General features: G+C 36.0%; 1 protein-coding gene across 13 annotated transcripts in view; it reads right to left on the bottom strand.

Annotated features, from left to right (window-relative positions):
• Positions 1-22,397, bottom strand: part of LOC113504080 (potassium/sodium hyperpolarization-activated cyclic nucleotide-gated channel 2) — a 232,280-nt gene that overhangs the window by 2,613 nt on the left and 207,270 nt on the right. For 7 of the 13 annotated variants that reach the window (XM_026886182.1, XM_026886215.1, XM_026886271.1 and 4 more), the window contains 8 exons: positions 5,051-5,214; positions 4,818-4,960; positions 3,449-3,586; positions 2,083-2,184; positions 1,505-1,654; positions 997-1,215; positions 676-684; positions 36-300 (listed from right to left, as the gene is read on the bottom strand). In XM_026886182.1, the coding sequence (XP_026741983.1) occupies positions 36-300; positions 676-684; positions 997-1,215; positions 1,505-1,654; positions 2,083-2,184; positions 3,449-3,586; positions 4,818-4,960; positions 5,051-5,214 (1,190 nt within the window). The remainder of the gene's footprint in view (positions 1-35; positions 301-675; positions 685-996; positions 1,216-1,504; positions 1,655-2,082; positions 2,185-3,448; positions 3,587-4,817; positions 4,961-5,050; positions 5,215-22,397) is intronic. The other 6 variants (XM_026886190.1, XM_026886198.1, XM_026886224.1 and 3 more) reach the window with 6 other exon arrangements.

Genomic DNA, 22,397 nt, shown 5'->3' with positions numbered 1-22,397 from the left:
AAAATTTCATGAGGTTAAACGTTTCATCTACTAACCAGGTTGGAAGACTTCGTAACGTAATTTGGTCACAACGTCTGACACGAAGTTAGAGTCAGCGTTAGCAAAGAATGGTACAGAGGCGACGAGCGAGCGGCAGTTGTAGTTGATGACGTCTTCGCGCAGCTTCTCGCTCAGCTCGCCCAGGATCAGCTCCTCGTCGAAGAACTTGCCCTGGTAGCGATGCTCGAAGTACTCCGTGATGCGCTGGCGCATCTCGCGCGGCAGCTTACGGTACGCCATGTACTCCTCCACTTGTTTCACCTAAAATACGTACACATAAAGCTATTAAATGTGACACAACGGACCGATACGGATCACACACGCCTATAGCAAATAAAAATCATGCATCTTCTAAACCATTGACTGTTAGAGACAATAATCACTTAACATTGAAGTACAAACTACACACCTGCAAACAACCGACTCATAGACATACACTGTATTACCCTAACGAACAGAGTCCAGCGGTTAGTTTACCCATGGAAGTAAATAGTTATGAACACCCGTTAATATTTGTGAAATGTACGAAGTAATGACATTGGTTATTTTGATGGAGACATGAGCATTGGTGCAGATGATTGATTCCGTAATATAACAACCAGTGAAACACTAAACAAACATTCTCTTTGTACTCACGTCTAATCTCTGAAACAGGCAATGAAGGCTTTAGTGATCGATTTATTAGATGGGGATCTTACACAGAAATTTTAGTCAAACACATGCATGCACGGTTTAATGTAATGGTATCGTTTGACACTTATTGAAAACTTATTCAGAAGTTCTAGTTATTACCGAAACTTCGTCCAATTCATGTCCTCTAGTTGGCTCTGCGCAGGTGTTCATAACGATTTATCTCCGACATTTTACAAAAAATTGTTAGGAACAGTCCACTAAAACGGTGATAGATTTATTGAAAACTGTTAATGTAAAAAATATTTGAATAAAACTGATATGTACCTTTTCACGGTATTGTCTCCGTGAGGAGTCAAGACTCTGGATGAGGTTGGTGGCGTGACCGAGGAAGAGGGCGTAGCAGGTGGCTCCGGAGATCATGGAGAGCATGGTGAGCCACATGTCGGTGAGCGACTGCGGCGGGAAGCGGCCGTAACCGATGCACAACATGTGGGACATGGCCTTGAACAGCGCCCACGAGTACTGCTCGAGCCAGAAAGCCTCCTGAAACGTAAAGCAGTAGAGATGAATGTTGATAAGTTCTATTCTGTTAGGACGTGCTGATGTGGACTAGAATATAATTATTTAACACCTCAATAGCAGTCTAATTAATGCACTTGCTTGTATGCGTAGATTCCTCCCCAGACCACGAAAAATTGCAAAATCTTTAAAAATCAGCAGGCTCTTTTTTTCTCTTCTTCTGCGTCTGCTCCAATTGAGTTTGTAGAACAACTAATATTATTAAATTGCTCATTGGTCTTCTATTAACCTAAGTGAACAGATTCATACCGACCTGTAGTTCGTTTATTGCGACCCATGAGTTTGGTGGGAATCCTTGCAGCATAGGAACGAGGAACTGAAGACAGCCAGACCAGTGCCCGATCAACAACATCATGCAGATGAGGTTGAATATCCGCATGAAAACCGACGCCATGTTGAGGAACTGAAAAGAGAACGGCACAACATTAACAAAGTCGGCTTGTAAGGTAGTTTCGCCTCTAAAGGAAGCCGTGCGGACTGCGCGCGACAAGGACGCTCGAGGTCAAGCATCGCGATGATTCTCTACCGATGGAGTCGTAAAGAAGTGAGAAATAAAATATGAACGCGTGAGACGAGTCGTCTTGCGAGCATGCGTGGTGGCGGTAGGTGCGAGTCGCGCGGCCGCGGCCGCCGCGCGGTCGCGCGACCGCACCGCCTGCGCGCCTCAGCCCGCGCGGCCGCCGGCGGTACGAGGGTCGGAAACAGAAACGCCAAAGAAAGAGAGAAAGCGAAGCGAACGCAGCGGACTAAAGGACGCCTGGCAGCGCTGCCGGCAACATGCTAAGCGGGCGAACGAGCACATGCGCGCCGGCTCGTGCCGACCCTGGTTACCTTGAAGATCAGATTGCTTTTGGTGTCACCCTTCTTTTTGGCAACGTCGGAGCTGAGACGTCCCCTCCGTTCCGTGCGCTTTTTTTGAAGATTCTGCAAGATCTAGAAAACAAGCGAGAAACACGAGATAGTAGGAAGAGAGCCAGGCGCGCCCGAAGCGCGGAGGGGTCGGCGGGCATAGGTCGTCGCGAGGTGTGCGGGGCGGGGCTGGGGCGCGTGCAGGCACACACAGGATGCACTAACACCGAGACGAGCGGACGCGGGCTAGTCCCCTACGGGTGCGCTAGAGCGCGCGGGGCATGCGGCACCTGCGAGGCGAGGTCGCGCGAGCCGCCGTCCGCGTCGCCCGGCTCGTCGCGCGGCTGCGGGGCGGGGCTCATCTGCACACAACACCGTCACTGCGATGTCGCCACCACCCTCCCCGTACTCCACTTCTCACTGACTCTCCGCTTCGTAACCTTGCTTGTACTTGTTTGGACGGAACCACTACCTAGTCTTTAAGTGGTGCCAACACTAGCTTTCTAAAGTTACGCAATATTTCTGGTAATATTTTGCATCATTGGTTTCTTGTTGGATGGATTCTTGGAATGCAATTAGCCTTATTCATCTAGTGGTCATCTACATATCATTCAGAAACTACACGTGCTCACTTTCTCCGAATATGCAAGTATTTTGTTCTATTCGGGCTTTGACTTAATCATTAGTCGCGTATGGTATGTATGGTAAACATTTCATGACGTTCATTATTTTGAGTTCATGGTTGTACAACGTCAGCACCAGCGCATTAATAGTACTAGAGGCTTTGAAAAGCGGCAACAAAATATGAACATTTCGGCAAATAATATTCTTTGTCGGCATTGGCATGTGTGGGACGGTTCGGGTCGGCGGACACGTCGTACGCGGGCGTCAATCGCGGCGCGGGCGCAGAAACAAGAGACAGATCAGACTTCATCAGTGAGAGCGTGCTCAGGCAGAAAGAAGCTTGCAGAGAAGCAGTAGAGAAGTGCAGAGCGGGACGTGGGGCTCACATACAGTGGGGGGCGGGATCAATGGTATAATACAGGATTACAACAAAACTCCATAATTACGTCTTTAGGATCACTACGCTAAAACAGTTCACATTAAACTCATTATTATCATACAAATAAAAATTTCAGACACGTAGATATAGCCAATCATTTTTTTTTAGTTTACAACAAATTTAGACAATCATCATTACTTTAATCCAATATTATAAGGTCAGTTTTAGTAGCGTATTTAGTCATGTCATGTTAGTAAATGTGAGCGTAATGTATTAGAGCAGTGTTAGTGGCTAGTAGTTAGGGCAACCCATTAATGTGTGGGTCAGAAGATTATGATGGCTTACATATACTTCCTCCCATTGCGATACATATCGGACGAGTCTGGAGAGCCGCAGTAACCGCACCAACGACAGAAGCTTTGCTAACCGAAGTATCCTTAGTGCACGACCCGCGTGAAGAATTTGAAAGCTTTCACTAAAGTCCTGTCAACATAAAAGTACACGGTTTAATCGGCAATGACTGGCCTCATGATGCTCTAGAAGATAATGTTCGGAGCATCCCGTCGACAGCGGCTAAACTTATAGTTTATACAGACGAAGTGTTGAAGACATGCATAATTGCAGTTTTGAAAGATTTTGTCAGCCAAAGAAAAGTGCTGAAGCATAATAAACATGTTATAATTATGTTTTGTAAATTTACAGTTTTAGTTCAGATCAAGTGGGGTATATCGTCTATCATATTAGTGAAAGCTGTTATTAAATTAAATGTATACAATAGGCTTATAATTAATTAATATTCTTCTGTGCCTAATCTATCGTATTAAGCTTCAGTACTGATGCAAATTGTATGTTATTATAGGACTATTAAAACTGTCAGTGTAGGCTGTTAAATATTACAATTTGGTCGTGTTGTAGTTGGTAACAGGTTAAAAGTATAAACGATTAATAAAACATATACATATATACGTCATAAAAACCAAGATATGTTATAGATATTAAAAATAGAAAACAAAATACACAGAAGTGGAAAACTTGTTACGTTAGGAAGCGTTGAGACCATGCTGTAAACAACTTTGAAGGTAGAAAACCAAATATTAGGAGGAAGAGAGAAGACGACGTGCATGTGACCAATGTAGAGATTAGAATAGGAAATACAACTGTATATACGAAATTATAAAGATATACAATAAGACCTTCGATACAACAGAGTGCAATTTAGTGGAAGCATTTTAGAATAGCTCGTGCATAAAGTTGGAAAGTGCTCATTAAAATCTCCATACATTTTAAGAAAAGGATTAAGTATCCCATACGATCATGTATCGAGTACATAAGGTCGCCCACAGAGCGGAGAACAGAACGACATTGAGAAATCATATGGGTTACTGATGATAAACGTGCAGGTGATGGGTGGCCGAATGAATCAAATCATAAAGAAATTATAAGAAACTTCGATGAAAATGAAACTGGTGTGCTTAATCAAACCTTTGCATGTTTTCTTAGACCCTGATAACACAATATACTAAATACACGATGACGCACAGGTTCTCGTGGCGGTTGGGTAAAAGTTCACAATGAGAAACAAAAACAAAATTGGAAACAATAATAACATATTGTCTAAAACAAATGAACACCCAAGCTGAAACAGAATATCAACAACATAAAAGACAGATTAAAACTATAGTAATAAGAACAACACGGCCAAATTGCAACGTACGTTTACCTGGTTGAAGATCAAAAATATATAATCTAGTGGTATACTAGAGATGAGGTCAAGGAAGAACCATGTCCTCAAATAGTGCTTCGCTATTAACTTGGGATCTAATATCACTTGTTCTGCATTATCTTGCTGCATTATTCCTGAAAGAAGAAAGACATATATACTATAGCATAATGCTCAAAGAGAAAAGAAATCAATTGAAATTTAGGAAAAGGGTTGACAAGTGTTACCTGTTCTAAAATTAACAACGATATCTATAAGAAATATTGTGTCGGAGAGACAATTGAAGGCAATCCAGCGAGTGCTGAGGTCGTCGTTGAAGAATGAGATGGCGACCGGCAGGATGATCAGGTTGGCCACCAGCAGTAGTAACATACACAGGTCCCAGTAGAATCTGTAAAGACGAGAGAAGTGACCATTAGTACTAGTATGGCAGACATTCGTACACCATATACAAGAGTAAGTATATATTGTAATAGACAGAGATCTCTTGACGTAATGCATAAAAATCACATATTCTGTGGTTTTTTTTTATTTCTAAGTAGAATAAGAAGTTTTAGACTATATTTAAGTTTATGAGAATTGAAAAAAAAACCTGTAAAGTCGCAAATAATTTAGGATTAAAATATGCCTACATTGTGTTTGTACATGACCTCAGGAAGTACTTATGCAGTGAAAAATATATTTTCGTTTCAAGAACTATTATCAATTAGTTGTTATATTCGGTCTCGTAATTGAGAGTAACTAGATGCTTTTAACCGATACAGTCCTGAATTTCGACGTAACTCTTATTCAATTTTGATTGAACTAATAAGGAGAATCTAAAATAGAAAATTCTCGCGCCACTGTGCGTACATGAACTCCTCCGAAAAGGCTTGGCCGATTCCCATGAATTGCGCAGGTCTGAGAATCGGACATTTTTGTTCACAACTTTTGATTGGCCAGCTAGTGTTAAAATAAATTAAACAGAATCAGCTAAGATACGTCATTTATCTTCAGTACCAGCTGCTGCTAATCCATTTGGACAGGTGAGTAAGCGAGCTACATTGTTGCAAGTGGGAAGCGGGCAGGACGCGCGCCGTGCTCATAACAATTACTTAATTGTGAGGCGATTGAGCCGGCAATTGCTCGTGAAATGATCTCATCTGAAGTGGTACTGCACCTTTAATACCTCCCGCGAATCCTGATATTATGATATGTAAGCACTATAAATGTAGGTACATTTACGAAACGATGTGTTTATACAAGGTTATCGAGGCAGTATGAATGATCAGGCGTTCAGGGACAGATTAACTCCCAGTATGTTTTTTCGATTATTAACCTTTAAGTGAATTTTATCAATTAATTTTGTAAAAAAAAACAGCTAGATATACTATGAGACAGGCTCCAAAGTTCAAAATAAGAAGAAAATATTAAGAATAAATTTTGTTTTATTTTTTCGTCATCTTCATGAAATGGAAAGCTTTGCATTTCATAAAGTGTATTCATAAGTTTAATCTTAGCTGAACGTAATAAAAATATAACTATTTATCGCATCTTTCAACTATATTACCATTAAAATTTAATAAAACAAAGTCCCGTAGCTAAGTGAAATACCGCGAAATCCTTGAGATCTGGCCGGCAGACGGTTGCGGTTCTCAGACATATAAAGAGGTAAATGGCGGCAATTCTCAACAATAAGCCTGAAAAATCACCTCTTTAAGTCCTGCCGGTTGAAATCCACGTAGACCGTGAAATGCCAACTTCAAAACGTTAAAGCCAAAGCAAACTGATTTGAAAAACTTCAGGATTGTTTTAGACAGGTATTAAATGTTTTTAAAAAAAGGTGATTGTTTTCTTTTTTATTTTAAAGCCAGATTTACTTGACGGGATTCATCAGATATTTGTATTAAAAACACAAATGCAATTTTAAAATAAATAAAGCCGAAAAATATACGAAACGTATATTATATTCGCATGTTTATAAGGTTTACACTTTACAGCTGCATCTTTTAGTGCAAATTTAAAACATAATACCTAATTTTATTTATTATCTATACCTACTTATGCCGTCGATCAGCTAGACTTTAGATTAGCATTATAATTAGTTCCCGATAAGACTAACAAATGTTTACAAACATGCATAATATGGTAATGATGATAATCTGTTCTTAGAAGTATAGCAAGTTAGCAACATTCTTTTAAAAAGTAATTTGACCTTTGCCTAGTTACAATGTAACCTTATACTAACCATATGATCTGATAGAATAATAACATTTTAATAAGGTCGTGTTTTGATTCAACTAATTTGTTATTGATTTAGATTTGTCACAACATTCATAGACAAACATCAATGCATTTTGTAATAACTACATATTTCCCTCCAATTAAAAATATACACATTCAATTTGAATAAAGAACGTTGTTCAATCCATTTGTTTTTTTTTATACAAAAGAGTTCTTATTTGCGTTCTTTTGATTATTTTTTTACATAAATCTTTAATACTAATTTATGCATTTTCAAATAACCCGGTAAATATCTTTTTGGAAGCAAGATAAATGCAAAGGTCGGTTGGGGAATCAGATAATAAGGGACAACATGTAAACATAAAAGGAATTACGGATGTGCATTATCCTGTTGACAATGATATTGTACTGTAAAGAATAATTTATTAAAATGTACAAATAAATTTATTATAGAAGATTAAGCTTTTGAGGTATTGGTGATCGGATTAGTGCGGTGAGTTTAAGCTTATCCGGCTTAGGTATTGCTATGTTCTGCCTAGTTCCTTTTTGTCTTTCATTCGAATCGAAGAAATCTATACTAATATATAAATCTGAAGAGTTTGTTTGTTTGTTTGAACACGCTTATCTCAGGAACTACTCAAATTGAAAAAATATTTCTGTGTTGATGAGATCATTCACCGAGGAAGGTTTTAGGCTATATTCGCTGCGACTAATAGGAGCGAAGATACAGTGAAAAAAGTGGAAGAAAACAGGGAAGGTATAAATCATAACTTATATCTTCAAACAATTCTTTTCATTATGGTAGACCGTCTCAAATGACTTGTTAAAGCCATAAATATGTTAAATGTTAAGAATTTCTTTAAACAAATATCACCCAGGAACATTATCTATATTCCTTTGTCTGACAAAGCCGTTGACTTAGAAGATTACAATTCTGACAACTGGGGAGCAGGAACTGTATCGCTGTAATCCGATTTCCTCGGCTGAGCTGACAAAGTTGCATGTACGTTTACAGTAACAACAAATAAAATAAGTTGGAATCGCAGCTTTGCTTTAAAGGTAGAACTTCCTACCGACTCTGAGTAATTTTATAATGACAAGTATTGTGTATTTATGTTCTAAGAGCAGGTAAATACGTTATTGTATATTTTTAAGTAAATAAATAAAATTATGTGCATAGTTTATCTCTATTTTATTAAAGATTGTTCAATGTCACTGAAATCCTTCTAAACGGTAGAACCGATTTCAATGAATTTGTTTGCATTTGGATGGCGCCCTGGATGGTTAAGATTTTTAAATCAGCCCGACAGGAGGAAGTTCACCGTTTTGTAATATGAACTTAATCTGATGAAGAATTTAAATCCTTTGCCTAACTGATTGTATCTGGTCTTATAAGAAGTTTTGTATTCCCGCTGAAAATTGATGACACTCATTTGTCTAGAGTTGATATTTCTTCAAGGACTCAAACTTACATGCAACGTCCCTGTAAAGTGCACTCTATAATGCGTACCGAAACTAAAAACATATACTCGTAATGTAAAAACGCAAAAGCTCCATATCCAAACACTTCCTATCTACATTTTAATATTCCATTCGAGTTGTTTAACACACGTAAAGTCTGTAGAACACTTAATGTCCCATTTTGAGTATACATGCAATGCCAATGATGGCAACATAACGTACCAGCATTTATGACAACATTACGGATTGATGGATCTCTGGTTTACAAATGGGCGAACAAGCGTTTGAGCATTTGTATGGAGAGTCCAAGACCGTCGGTATGCATGGAGGAATCTATTGTTTTAAAACTTTCAGATTGCTAGTTTACGTTTACTTGTTTAGTACTATAGAAGTATTTTAATCAATTTTACGGTAACAAAGTGGGAAAAGGAAAACCTACTGTCAAAAGTCTTTATCTCATGAACCGTTAGAACATTTCTCGTCCATGTACAAGTATAATTTATCAGTTTAATGCTTCAACAAGAAGTTGCAGCTCCTCTTGTGATTTAAACGAGATTTAGGCGGCAAAATGGTTTAGCAGATTCAAATACAGCTTCTTGGATTCAGTTTAATATTTATTTGATCTGACTCTTTTGGATGATCATAAACTACACATTATTAAAAAAAAAATAGGTAATTTTCAGACTTTTTACATCAAGATTTTCGACACTTCGTGGACAGTGTTTTAGGCGTGGTGACCTCAACCGTTTGGCTATCCGTGCACTTAAAATAATCAGGATTTACGTAAAACCCTATAATAGGGACAAAATTACTACCTAACACCACAACACTCGGTTTCACTCAAAATACATTAGGTGTATGAGTAACTTTTTCCTATTTGTAGTATCTTTTCAAAATTATGCTGCCCTTTCCCCGTGGGTGTCGTAAATGGGACACCAGGATTACGGTTCACTTAGAGGTAGGCTTGCGGCCCTCATGTGTACTAATAAAACATTTTGGAATCACCTATACACATAGGTACATGATACATAGATGCATAATTAATGTTTCCATTGTAGCGTCATGCTGAATAGCGAATATGCGTCAAATTGCTGGGCATAGCGATACGTAACCAACTCAAACTTAGTCAAACTCTTCGTGATTTTGGCGAAATGCGAAGATTCATAATAATGGAGGTATTTTTAAGTGGCCTTTGTATCTGTAAGTTTTCCTGAAAATTTAGGTTGGCATGACGCGGCGTAATAAGGTTGCAAATAGACACGTATTTTACATCAGTTCAATATTACCACTACAGGATAATAAGACCCTTCCCTTCTCCCTATAAAGTTAAACATTTCTTCCAAAAACTACAAGGTAACACCAACATTTATTCATTACGGTTTTTGAAAAGCACTCCGACAGACTACGTTGCCCTCGTCTTACATAAAAGCATTATCCAATCTAAGTCTTTGTTGGGATTACAAAAGATTATTACCGACACAAAACAGCCGGCCATTCTCGCTTAAATTAGCTATAGCTGGGTTGTATGCGTCTTATTTACTTACCTTTGTGGTTCCCTAATGTCGCATTATTAATATTTTTAGTAAATTAATGGAAACGTGAGACCTCTTCCAGCTCTCGGCCCGGTCTGAGTGTGGTTCGTATTTATTATGATTGTGTTTTGTTTTTTGATGGTTGTATGTTTTTAAATTGCGAATTTCGAACGCCTTACATTTTTTCCTAAATTTAAACTTGTGTAGTGAGCTTGGGGTTTTGCAAACTTAACTTATTATCATTGTGAGAAGCAAATAATTCTATTTATTAATTTATTCTGTGTACAACAAAGTTTAGATTTGTTGATATGCGATCATGAAAAAAGTATTAGTTCTTTATCCTTATCTACCTACACTTAAAATTACAAAAGAAAACTGTCCACTATCGAAACTTCAAAAATATCACTGTCATAAGCAAATACTTCTATTTATTTATTTTGACTAAAACAAAGTTTAGATTTGTTATAAAATTACAAAAGAAGATTGTCCACGACGGTTGAAAACACTTATTGTATCCTGGCAAGGTCCATGCGTCATCGTAAACTCTGAACAGAGAATTACGACCGGCCGATAGAAAAATACTGTTAAAATATCAGCGTTTATTGGATATTAGATCGTGGGCGCTAAATAATAACGTTCTATATTAAAGTGACAATAAAATTCCAGTGTTTCCAGTCCAACGTCACTTCACAATTTATTTTAGACTGTAGTGTTGTTACGTTTGATGCCGCCTCTAAAACTGGATTAGGTGTTGAAGAGTTAGCTTTATATGTGAGCACGTAGAGTCGTTTTCCGAATGTCTTTAGTAGTATTTTGACTACATTTTTTTATTTCTAAGAACTCGTTCTGTTTTGGAGAACTTTGTTCGTATTTAGATTCCAAAACTTTCGCCATCAGACTTAGTTATCATTCACGTTTAAGTTTTAAAAAGCTAAGATATTTGATTAAGCAAAATACGTAACAAAAAGGTTTTTTTTAATACCTTAAGTTATGATCAAATAGTAGTCAATCAAATACCCGTTTATTAAAACAGTATTTATAATACTCCTTCATAAGTTGCCCCCTCATCGTTTGCTTTCCTGTTTTCCCAGTCCTGAATAAAATAATGAAGAGCTAATAAAAATCGCAACATAATACACCTAATATGCGTACATTTATCTACAGTATCGCTATCAATTTACGTGATTGCACCCACATGGCTTCGTCCGGTGTAATCTCTATTACGTGCGTGGCAGAGTTCAATTTCCTTTGTGAAGCGTATTCATTGCGAACATTAACAGTCATTGCTTTAATTAACCTTAATTCGATGCACTTACCTATTGTTGTATATTCAAATAACGCAATACTATGAGGAACTAATTGAAATGGTTCAGATTGAATCCAGCATCGATGTAATGAAGGATTTAAAATAGAGACAACTCAGTAATACTCTGGCTTGATTCGAACAATCGGTCAATTTAAGTTTTGAATTGCCGGAATATTATGTTAAAAGCATTTAAAGGCAATATCTTCTATTTAACTATATGACATTTAGACGAGAACATGAAAAGCAATTCATTTAAAGTAGGTACCTCAAAGGATGCAGTGTTTTACACACGCGTATTTATCGAAAAAACTTTGCAGTTCCTACTCAAACGATGCAACGTTTTATACTCGCGTATTTATCGGGGCTGCATGACTAGTTTCGGAGTATAACGATTTTTTAATAATGAGTGGACGCGGCATCATTCTCAAAGTGTTTCAATATTTTCTTTCTTCCAAAATGTTTAAGATAAAAAGAAAATGTATGTAACCCGGACTGGTGGGATGTGTCAGATCTTGAGATGACACACACAATGACTTAACACCTCATTTACAACAGAATTAGCATTATTAGGAAGACTGGACACACTGATAGTATAACGAGAATTAGCAGGAAACCCAGCTATTTTCCGTCCAGGAAATCTACGAATTAATGCGCGGGCGGCGCCTCGCGGCCATCTTGACTGAATAAAGTAAGCGCACGCGACTGTGACGTCACCGGCTAAACTGAAACAAGTAGCTACGGCACTTGAATGAATCAGGAAAATTATGCAGTCGTTATGAAAATATCCGAGTGACTCAAAAATTCATAAATGTGGACTACATTCGGCCTGTCTTTGAATTGAGGCCTGGTTTTAGCAGTTTTGCATATTTAAATTAAAAGCTTTTGCTTAATATTATGTACCTAATTTTCATTTCTAGGGCGAAATGTATCTAGGTACGATCCAATGTTTGCGAAGTGTTGTATTATGTTTTTCATTTTATGTATTAATGCCTATTTGTAAGTAACTAAAAACAGCGATTAAAAAAATTGTTAAACTTTAGCAAAACCATTACATATAAAAGTTATTAACCACAACTTGACATCTTATTCCATTTCCTGATTACTGATAATGATAAGAACAATCCTTTATCAAGAAAAAAAACAAGAAAGTAACACATCCACATCTCTGACATAATATTTACGCAATAATTACTTGAGAGACAAACAAAGCATCAAATTGTACGCTCTTGTAAACGAAGTCTCAGCCGTAAGGATAATATATAATTCTAAGTTAAGAGTGGTGTATCCATATACATATATAGAGATGGGCCGAGTTGGTACTCGTACTCGCCTCGTACTCGGTACTCGGTAACTCGGGTTTTTGATACTCATACTCAGCCGAATAACTTGGTTTGAATGTCGACTACACTTTGCTCGAACAGCAATATGTTAACATTTAAGTATATGTAATTAAAACAACAGTGTTCATAAAAACCTTTATCAGTAATTTAGGAAGTTAGGATATCCAAATCAATAATATTATTATGAATGAGTACCTAGCTCGTAAACGTGCATGACTCATTCACATTTACGTGAAGTTTTGATTTTTGATTTTTTACGCCCGCAAAATGGGTATTTGATTGAACCGAGCTATTAAGCTGAATAGTTGGTTGAAACAATTTTGAGTCGAGTAAAACTCGGTACTCGTTACTCGGCACATCTCTATAATGTATGTTTGTCGATAAGAGCACAGACAAAGGTGAGATTAACGATCACATCACGTGAGGCGTCCGTAACGTAATCAGTTGCGATTGTGCGTGTACAGGATGTAACCTAACTCCTGTTTTGTATGGTTGTTATAAAACTGTTTTTAACCGACGTCAGAAAGGAGGTTTTGAATTTGTAAGTTTTACTTCTGTATGTTAGCACAGTATTTTGGACTGGATGATAACTGAATTTGTCAAATTCATTAAGCGGTTGGCTGTATGTTCAGCTGTTGAAAAACACCATACCATGTGTCCTGTATATTTTTTACAGTGATGACTGTCACTGTGTGAATTTAATTAAGCTTCTTTTGACACCTTTTGAGTTAGTGTCAGATTTTAGAATTTTATTATAAATTTTATGTTGCTGCATAAGTTTATCTGTGCAGTGGACCCAAACATGAGAAGAATGAAAATTTACTACAATAATATGTAATGTTGCTGTTCGTCTTTATGTCATTATAATTCCGAAAAGTACAAATATTATTCCGATTACTTTTATACAAAAGCATGTACTATAATTTGACAAAAGAATGTCATACCCAAACCTTCTCGAACACAAAATGAGCTTTCTCAGTAAAGCTTATCTTACAACAAGCTTTTTGTTCTACCCTACAAATATAAGGTTACCTACAAAATCTTTATTAAGAGGTCGGCCGTGGTTTGTGGATCGAAAGTTTCGACTCGTCGACCCTTTGATATCGCAGATAAATTGGACCTCGTACACATTTGAATTAGTAAGCAGGGTTAAGAGGTATCTTCGGGAAATTTATAGAGAACTAAGGATTATCAAGTAAGGTAAGATTTCACGAATGTATGGATCGAGGCTTAGAGGTTTTCAGGCGGGTCTGTTATGTAATATACTCGATATTCTTAAAAATTATATTTTGCATGTTCGACGAATGGATTTTTTGTGGCTAATGATCCAGTATAACTTTTTTACTTTAAATACACTATTTTATTTAGATGATACTTTTGAACAATTTCAAGTGGAACAATTAATTGAGAACCTGTATTATATTTCAGGGTTTTTATAATATTTCAGCATAACATTCTTATTTTTGTTTTTTTACTGATACAATTTTTTTATGGGTGTCTATGAACCTGTTATTCATTTTTTATCCGTAACTAGTTTTAAGTTATAAAACTATTCATACATCTACTATAGGCAAATGAAATAGGAAATTCCTAATACAATCAGTACCATCAGCACTTTGATTGCGCTCATTATGTCATTTAAGGAGCAATTTTGACACATATTCGGCATTACGACATTTTAAGAGGTCGTCAAATGGAATGGACTATAACTGGCTAACATCAACTGTGATGACATATTTTGTGGCACTAGCTTCTTACTTACATGTCGTAAATGATGACGTCATAACTATGATAGAGGTGTAATAATATCCCAGTAATATTTTGTATGTTTCTGTGAAAGTTTGTTAATCTTTCAAAAAAATTAATTGAATGAATCATTAATTTTTTTAGGGATTTTGTTGGTTTTTGGATTTCTGCTACTTTATAATTTATTTTAACATTCGGGTTTCTTTTAATAAATTTAAAATTGAAAATTGGATTAACGTAGGCAAAACAGAGGGGCGTTGCTAGTATGTATCCATGACGTCATAAAATATTTTATGAATGCGATTTTGGTTAATAATTAAGATGTTTCAGGATGACTGTCATTTTAATGTTTTTGATATAAAGCTTATTTTAATAATTAAGTACATTACGGTTAAATGTAAATAATTTTATAGGATTTTCAATTAAGTATGGTAAGTAGCTATGCTTGAAAAATACAAAGTTTTAAAATTAATCATTTTTATTTTAAACATTCATACCATTCAAAATGATAATTAATCCTAATCCAATTCTACATACACATGCAAGTGAGTTTATAGACAGCCCACATTATCCGATTCATGTGAAATTGTCAAATGAGATGTAATTTATAAGCAGGTAGATAATGTTGTATATCGGCGTCAAATTAGACTCAGACAGCCGAACAGAGATATGGTTGTGCGGTGACCCGAGCGAATTGTCAATACTGCTAATTATATTAGCTGTGTACCAGTTCACAATATGATATTAGCCTTACTATTGAACTATGTGTGCCAGTGTATAGACTGTTATCAATTTCTTCCTAAATTTGCTTGTTATTTTGGAGGTTAGGGGAAAAAGTTTCTTATCAATTCAACATTAAGAAAACTATACTGTAGTTAGTAATTACAATGTTATTAAAATATAATGTCTACTTGTAGACATCATTTTGTTTGTTAATTAATTCACTAAATATTTTTTTTTTCTGTATTGTAAAACATCAGTATTACAAAATGAGTAACATCATCCCGCGGCGTCACTGCTCTACCAATGCCAACGTATAACGTTCCTGTTATTCGTACTTTATTTATCTACCCTCAGTTTACAAGCGAAATTATAAACGGGAATACCTAGTTGACTAATCGACTAGTTGTATTGACGTGGAACATCACTAATAGCTTAATTAGATAATGGCGCGTTTGGTAAATTAGCGGCGCTGTTACATTTTGATAGTAATTAATGATTTACTGCACTTTGACTGCGCGGATAGGTTTCTGGTTGAGGCTATCACGCCAAACACATTAGCGTTTGAGTAATCCATGAGTGCTGATCCATAGCGCGGGAGTCCTTTTTAAAATGAAATAATTAAAGATCATTGAGTAACGATTTGATTGATTTGGTTTTATTATACTTATTATTTTAAAAACCTGTTAAAATGTTGTAGCATTGTTTGCTATCCCGTAGATATCTATTGTAAATGAACTGTAAAGGACATCTTCATAAAGTCATTGTATATTTTTGAATGAATGATTTATCAAAGGAACTCATGAAGAAATTAATAAAAAACACTCGGTTATCAATTGTAACAGTCATTCATTATTGGGACTTTCAATTATAAAGTTTCCATAAATAATAATAAAAGATGCCTACTTAAGTACTTAAATTAATTATACCAAAAAGCGCCTTTTTTCTTTTACACAAAAATAATTTATAATTTTATGATACATTAAAATTATTTGTGCCAGCTTCACAGAATAATATTTAGATAATAAATGTTTGTTCTTCAGCTTACCAAGGGCGATGAGAGTTTGCTTGCCAAAAACTGTTTCAACAATATTAAAATGTCTGCTTATGTGTACAAAATGAAAATGAAAATTTTCTAGCATTAACTTATTTAGACTTGTGGCGTAAGCTCAAATTATAAGATGAATTGCAATACTACGATATTTTTTTAGCAGTGTTTAAGATTCGTACTAAGTCTTTTGGGGTTAAGCCGCTCTTGTCATGGGCATGAGTTCTTTAACCAGAGCTCGCAAAAATCCATGATCTAACTGACATTTGAAGACATTTGAGGGCAGATTGAAGTTTAATAGTAATAGGCAATAGTGCTACGCAATACCATGTAGCAGTATGTATTATAATGGAACAGAATATTCAGTTACGTCTTCAGAAGTTAATCTAACGCACAACGTACTTAGTTCAGTTTATTTTTCAGAGTTCAAAACTGCAAATTTTAAAACAAATGATTTCTACAATTCATTATTATTTTTTTCTTTTATCCTTACTTCTAAGATAACATTGTTCAGTATACTATTTATTTTTAGCGGCTGTACACTTATTGCTAAATTTTACTTTATAGCGCAAGTAATTGAAATAAAAAAACATTCTTTTATTGTTACAAAGTCCTTTAAGTTATTGCATGTACATTTTTAGAGTATAATCCTACACTTCATTAAGAAAGATAAGCGAACGTGTTCGGCAATACCTAATCAAGTCTCAGCATGTAATAAGTTGCATAAACTTGGCAACTAGGATCTCTGACGTAAGCAAGTTAAGTCGTCTAGTTTAGGCGCGGCAGGCTCACAAACTTAGTCTGCCGGCCGTCTGATTACTAGACCAACAGAGAATAAAGTAAGAGGATTGCTGGTGTGGGAAAGGGATATACTATTTCATTCGGAGTTTTTAAAATTAAGAATTAATTAATTTTTATATCAATCGAATTACTTTTTATAGCACACCATTGAGTTTGTTAAGTTATTATACATAACTGAGGAAATTAAGATTATAACCTATAAAAGCAACGTTTGACGACCACCATTTCATATTTCTTGGAAAATTGCTGATTTAGGGGTACATTTTGATATAATTGCGATTTTAAAGAAGCTGTTTTCAAGGGTAAGATACCCAAAAGCTTGTATAACGGCAATTGAAAGAGTACGAGATACATTATTTTTATACACGCTAACACATTTATGTGTTGGCTTCATGCTTATACTTTATACTCTTGATATAAGACTTTAGTTAAATCCTAATCGAATAATGGATTTGGCACAATTTTTTACAAACAAATAGATTTTTTTCTCTTCGAAGTTAGAAGAATATTATTTTAAAAAGGACGAAGATTTAAGAAAATAATTGTCACTACGATAGAACTTTTTCCACAGTGTTTGATGGATTGGGGCTAGCCATATTTGCCGAAGGCTCGACTGCCAATGTTAGCTTTGGCAAACATTGCGCGCTACCTACCAATCATGTCTACTCAGGCCCAGACGCGAAGGGCAATGGAAAGCATCCGGTGATACAACACCATTAACTTACTTGTAACTCTACTGTGTGTTCGTTATTATTTATGTTTCATGGTAGATGAAATTACCTTTAATTTGTGGCTAAGGCGAAGATTTTACTTTAAGAGTAATAGTTTAGAATAGTTTTTCTTTTTTCAATGAAGCGACCTCAGCAGTAATGTTTTTAATCTGCGGGGGTTTCGCAAACATTCAAGTCATATGCACAAAGACACCCAGACTCCCAGGACAAGCATTCGTGGATCACACTAACACTGGTCCAATCATATCATTTCAGATTTAATACACAAATTTTATAGAAACTTTATGTAAGTTATAATAATAAACAACACCAGCACATTTAGTTAAGTAATTATGTATAATTTATTAAGGTCTATAACAAAAGCGCTGCGTAATGATTTGCTAAGCAATAGTTAACTGCGCATTCTGTTATGAAGGTACCTACTGTTTGTATTAATTATTGTTACATTTTATGTTACTTACTTACGCTCTTGCAGTACTTGTAATGAGGATAAAAACGAGATTTGTTGTTTGGAAATAAGTTATGTTATGTTTTCAGGTGTTTCCCCGCATGTGTGATGTATATTTTACTATATTTTGTTTATCTACACCGATTCCTTAATATAGAATCGTAACCATCACTATCTGTCCATAAGTCATTTTTCAATTTAGTAAATATCATCTTTAGCTTTTATTTTTATTATCTCCCGCTTCAAATCAAAGTTCACGACTACACTTTGATTAACACCTATCCATACCTCAATTTAGCCTCTCAATACGTTGAAGGCTTGATTTAACTTGGTACATTGTACCTAGTACTACACTTCACGACCCTACAGTATATTCACGAGCCCCGTACATTACGTGGCCCTATAATTTTACATTTACAACGGGTCACAATGGTACTTGCTTTGAATTGAGAGCTAATTTGTGCGGCGTTGACTCAAGTGCCCTCTGTTTCAGTTCGTTCAAACTATCAAAGGGCCCATGATGTTATACACAATTTGTACATCAGCAGAGCTCTCAAAAAGTTCGGAATGAAGCACCACTTGATACAATTACGCTTTGTGAAATGGTTTGTTTTGTTATACAGGGTGGATGTTTTTTGTCGATTCAAAATTGCACCTCAACATTTTTGTCCGTAAATTCATTAGCAAGCGTTTTCTTTGCAACAAAAAATTACTGCTGAAACATCCCAAAGTGTTTCTTAGATTATATTTTTAGCCACGAACGCTTTCGATCAAAAGGAGAATTAGGTTTTAGATAGGCAATCCAAGTAAGACATAGTTAACTTATGTTGAAGTCTTCAATATCAGTAAACTTTTGGTTTTAATTCAAGAATATTACAACCTCCTCCAACACTAGACAATTCGGAACGTTAATATCTTAAAAATTTTGACAGACGTGCCCCTATAACATATTTATTTCCGAAGTTATCTTACTTATCTTACGACTTAGCAACAGAGGGCAGGTAACTAATGCCTGGATAGCGTGTAAGACCACTATTCGAGGATCTAGTCCGTTCCGGCGCTTCTCAGAAACACAGGAAGCTAATCGGAAACTCTTAACTATGTAACCTGATATTCTTCACATTCTAAACGGCTTTTGTTCATTAGGTAATTAAAATACTGATTTATTAGGAACTGTTTCTCCTGGTCGTTGATTTGCTAAACGATTGTGAATGTATGAAATGGAAGAAACCTTTTCAGACCTGTGGAAAATGGATGGATAGAAATAAAATAGAATGATGGACACGGTAACGAAAACCCGAACAAATATGCGTGGAACTTGCGACACTGAAGATTCCGTACAAAAAGGCTAAAAGAAAAACAATTCTTTCAATTGAACAGAAAATGGTAACACATCACACTTATGACTTTGAATAATTCCGATTTATTTATTGTTTATACATCGCCATAAATACATCGTGTGATACACATTCGGTTTTTTACATTTAGGGTTCATAAATGATGCCTACTGACAGCCAGCGGACCCTTAGTGATAGGAACGAAGCCTTAAAAATATATTGCTCACAATTAACTTCTTCGAAAAACTTTAGAAACATTCTTCATATCTATTCCATTAAAAATAAAATCTCAAAGCACTAAATCCATTCACCTCCCACATTCAAGTTTCCTCTAAAATGTTTCAACCATTAAAATCAAGAGCATTCTCGTATTTCACAAATTCAGATGTTGCAGTAGATTATTCCAAAGCGAAGGGAGGTGAGGGATTTGTTAATCAAACTCTCCTGGCTGTCTAACTGGCACATCAGGTCTGCATTAGCAGCCTCTAGGGAGGCCTCCCCGAACAAGATCGACCTGTATACAGGGGACCTATCATTGCCTCTTAAAGTAATACTGTTTGAGTGTAAGCGAAATGGTGCGATACATAATATAGAGCAACGTCTCTGTCCCACAGCCGTTGGAGTTGGTAGTAGGGCCCCAGATCTAACTGCACAAAGGTATTTAAATTCTATTGAAGAGTAACTGGATGTATGTAACAAAGTGATGTATTTATTTTCACGTTTTAGAGAATTCGGGGTGGTGAAAAAGAAGGTTATTGACAGGTTCTGTTCATAGGGTTATACAAAAGGTAAAAACTGAACAAGTCCGTTTCTGTCTGTCTATTCTGTATTGTTGGTCATAAATTTGTTGGTGAATGACAAATATTTGTCACTCAACCAACTTGGATCGATATTCCTACCTAAATCTAAATTAGCAGAAGGATAACCTTTAAAATGTATGAAACAACGAATCTAAAATGAAAATTAATACTCAACATTGCACTACTTTCACAATCATACACAAAATAATATCATCAGTCCATGATCAGAGAATAATTCAAATAGGAGCCTTTATATCGTATTCATGGTCTTTGCATTTAGAGTAGCTGCTTTGTACTTTCGATAGCAGTTTGCTTTGTATATTTTCAATATTCGTCCCTCACATTTCTGCGGCGAAAGTCATGGAAATGTCAGCGTTGACCTTTCACCGAGTTACGGTCAAAATTACTGTCTCGAAATGATCGCGAATATACAAATGTTGATAAATTGGTTCTCTTTTAATGTTTACCGAATTTGTTATGTTTACTTCGATGCTTGCTAGGGTAATGTGGCTTAGTTGTTTTGTAATCATGACTTTTGAGAATTATTGATAATCTTGGTCGATGAAAGAAGAGGTTTTCTTTTGAGGATGACTGATAATCATTTCTTGGACGAAAGTAACTGTTTTTCGAGTTCCAGTTTATACGTAGTTACCTGTTATGTTATTTTCTAACTAAACGCGGATTAAAATGCGAGACGTTTTCAGTTAGATACCACTCTAAAGCATTTAAATTCCACTTAATGTATAAGTAAGAAATCCGTGCAAACCGAATTCAGTGAAGGAAATTTCCAGTCTGAGAGAAATATAGAGAACCCGTGTAGCTGCCTGCAGCTTTAATTTGAATGTAAATCTGCTAAATTACTTCAATTTATCTTGTTGCTTGTGACGAGGATACCCTAAAAGAAATAGTGCTAGCAGTGTGTATAAATCCTTTGTTCAGAATCTGAATTTGCATCACCTCGTTTAGTTTGCAGTAAACGACTAGACCTTAACGGGCAGCGTCTCCCTTCCTCTTATACCATGTAGCTGTGGAGTGAAAGGGACAGAGTGCACGTATATGGTGTGCTATTCCGGCCAATTGCGTCACGCTAGCCTACTCGCGTCCAGGCTTTTGCATAATAGGATAATACCTGACTGTCATCTCGTATACAACGGATTACACAAAGTAATTTCGTTGAGAGATGTTTCAAACTTTGCTATATTTCAGGAGTATAGCAAAATCTAGGCTACATTGTTTTGGAAAACCGCTATCAATTCACGCAAAATAGTTTCTAAAATGGTTGGAAAGTGTGATTTTTTTCCTAGTTTTTAAACTTAGTACTCGTCCAAACTGAAAGCTGACCCAGACCGTCTCGGAACGGTCTAAATGTTAATTGACCTTCATAATTCGAAGTAATTTAAAAAATGGTTTAAGAATTAATACCAGTGCATATCTACCTACATCATCAACACTTTTCTTCTTCAATAATATTTAAACATACCTGTCTTCGAGAGTTAGGTATTTCAATTTATTTACATTAAAATCTCTTTATTGCGAAGGGCACGTGTATTTTTATTTTGTGCCCTACATTTCTCATTCATCGCTACTACGATCATTTTAAAATAAACTTGTAATGTAGTTAATCCTACGGAGATTTCACAACAGACATTGAACCAGATTTCGGGATAAATTAGGAGTGCAATAGATTTCAGGTGAAAAACGAATTCCATTCAAATTAAGTGTTTACGAATGTTATATTTAAAAGAATCCTTGTACTATGTTCTAATTTCTGTCTTAGTAATGTCCACTCGTAACTACTTGATAAAGGCTTGCTCGCACGAATTTATCGGGATCGCCTGACTAGTTTCGGACCCAACCGGAGTCCTTAAACATGAACTGAAGCAACGGCGTGATCGCGACCGTCTCCAGTTGGGTCCGAAACTAGTCGAGCGATTCCGATAAATACACGTGGGTAAATAGTTACAGTATCAAATAATTGAACTGTAAGTTGTAATGTTATATTTATAGAAATCCTTGAACTTTGTTCTAGTTTGTAAATGTTAATATCCACTCAATTATTTAAATCGAAACATCTGGCTATT

Source organism: Trichoplusia ni, chromosome 2, assembly GCF_003590095.1.
Source record: "Trichoplusia ni isolate ovarian cell line Hi5 chromosome 2, tn1, whole genome shotgun sequence".
Taxonomy (NCBI): Eukaryota; Metazoa; Arthropoda; class Insecta; order Lepidoptera; family Noctuidae; genus Trichoplusia; species Trichoplusia ni.
Note: the sequence above shows the minus strand (reverse complement) of the source record. Positions and strands in the feature narration are given on the sequence as shown.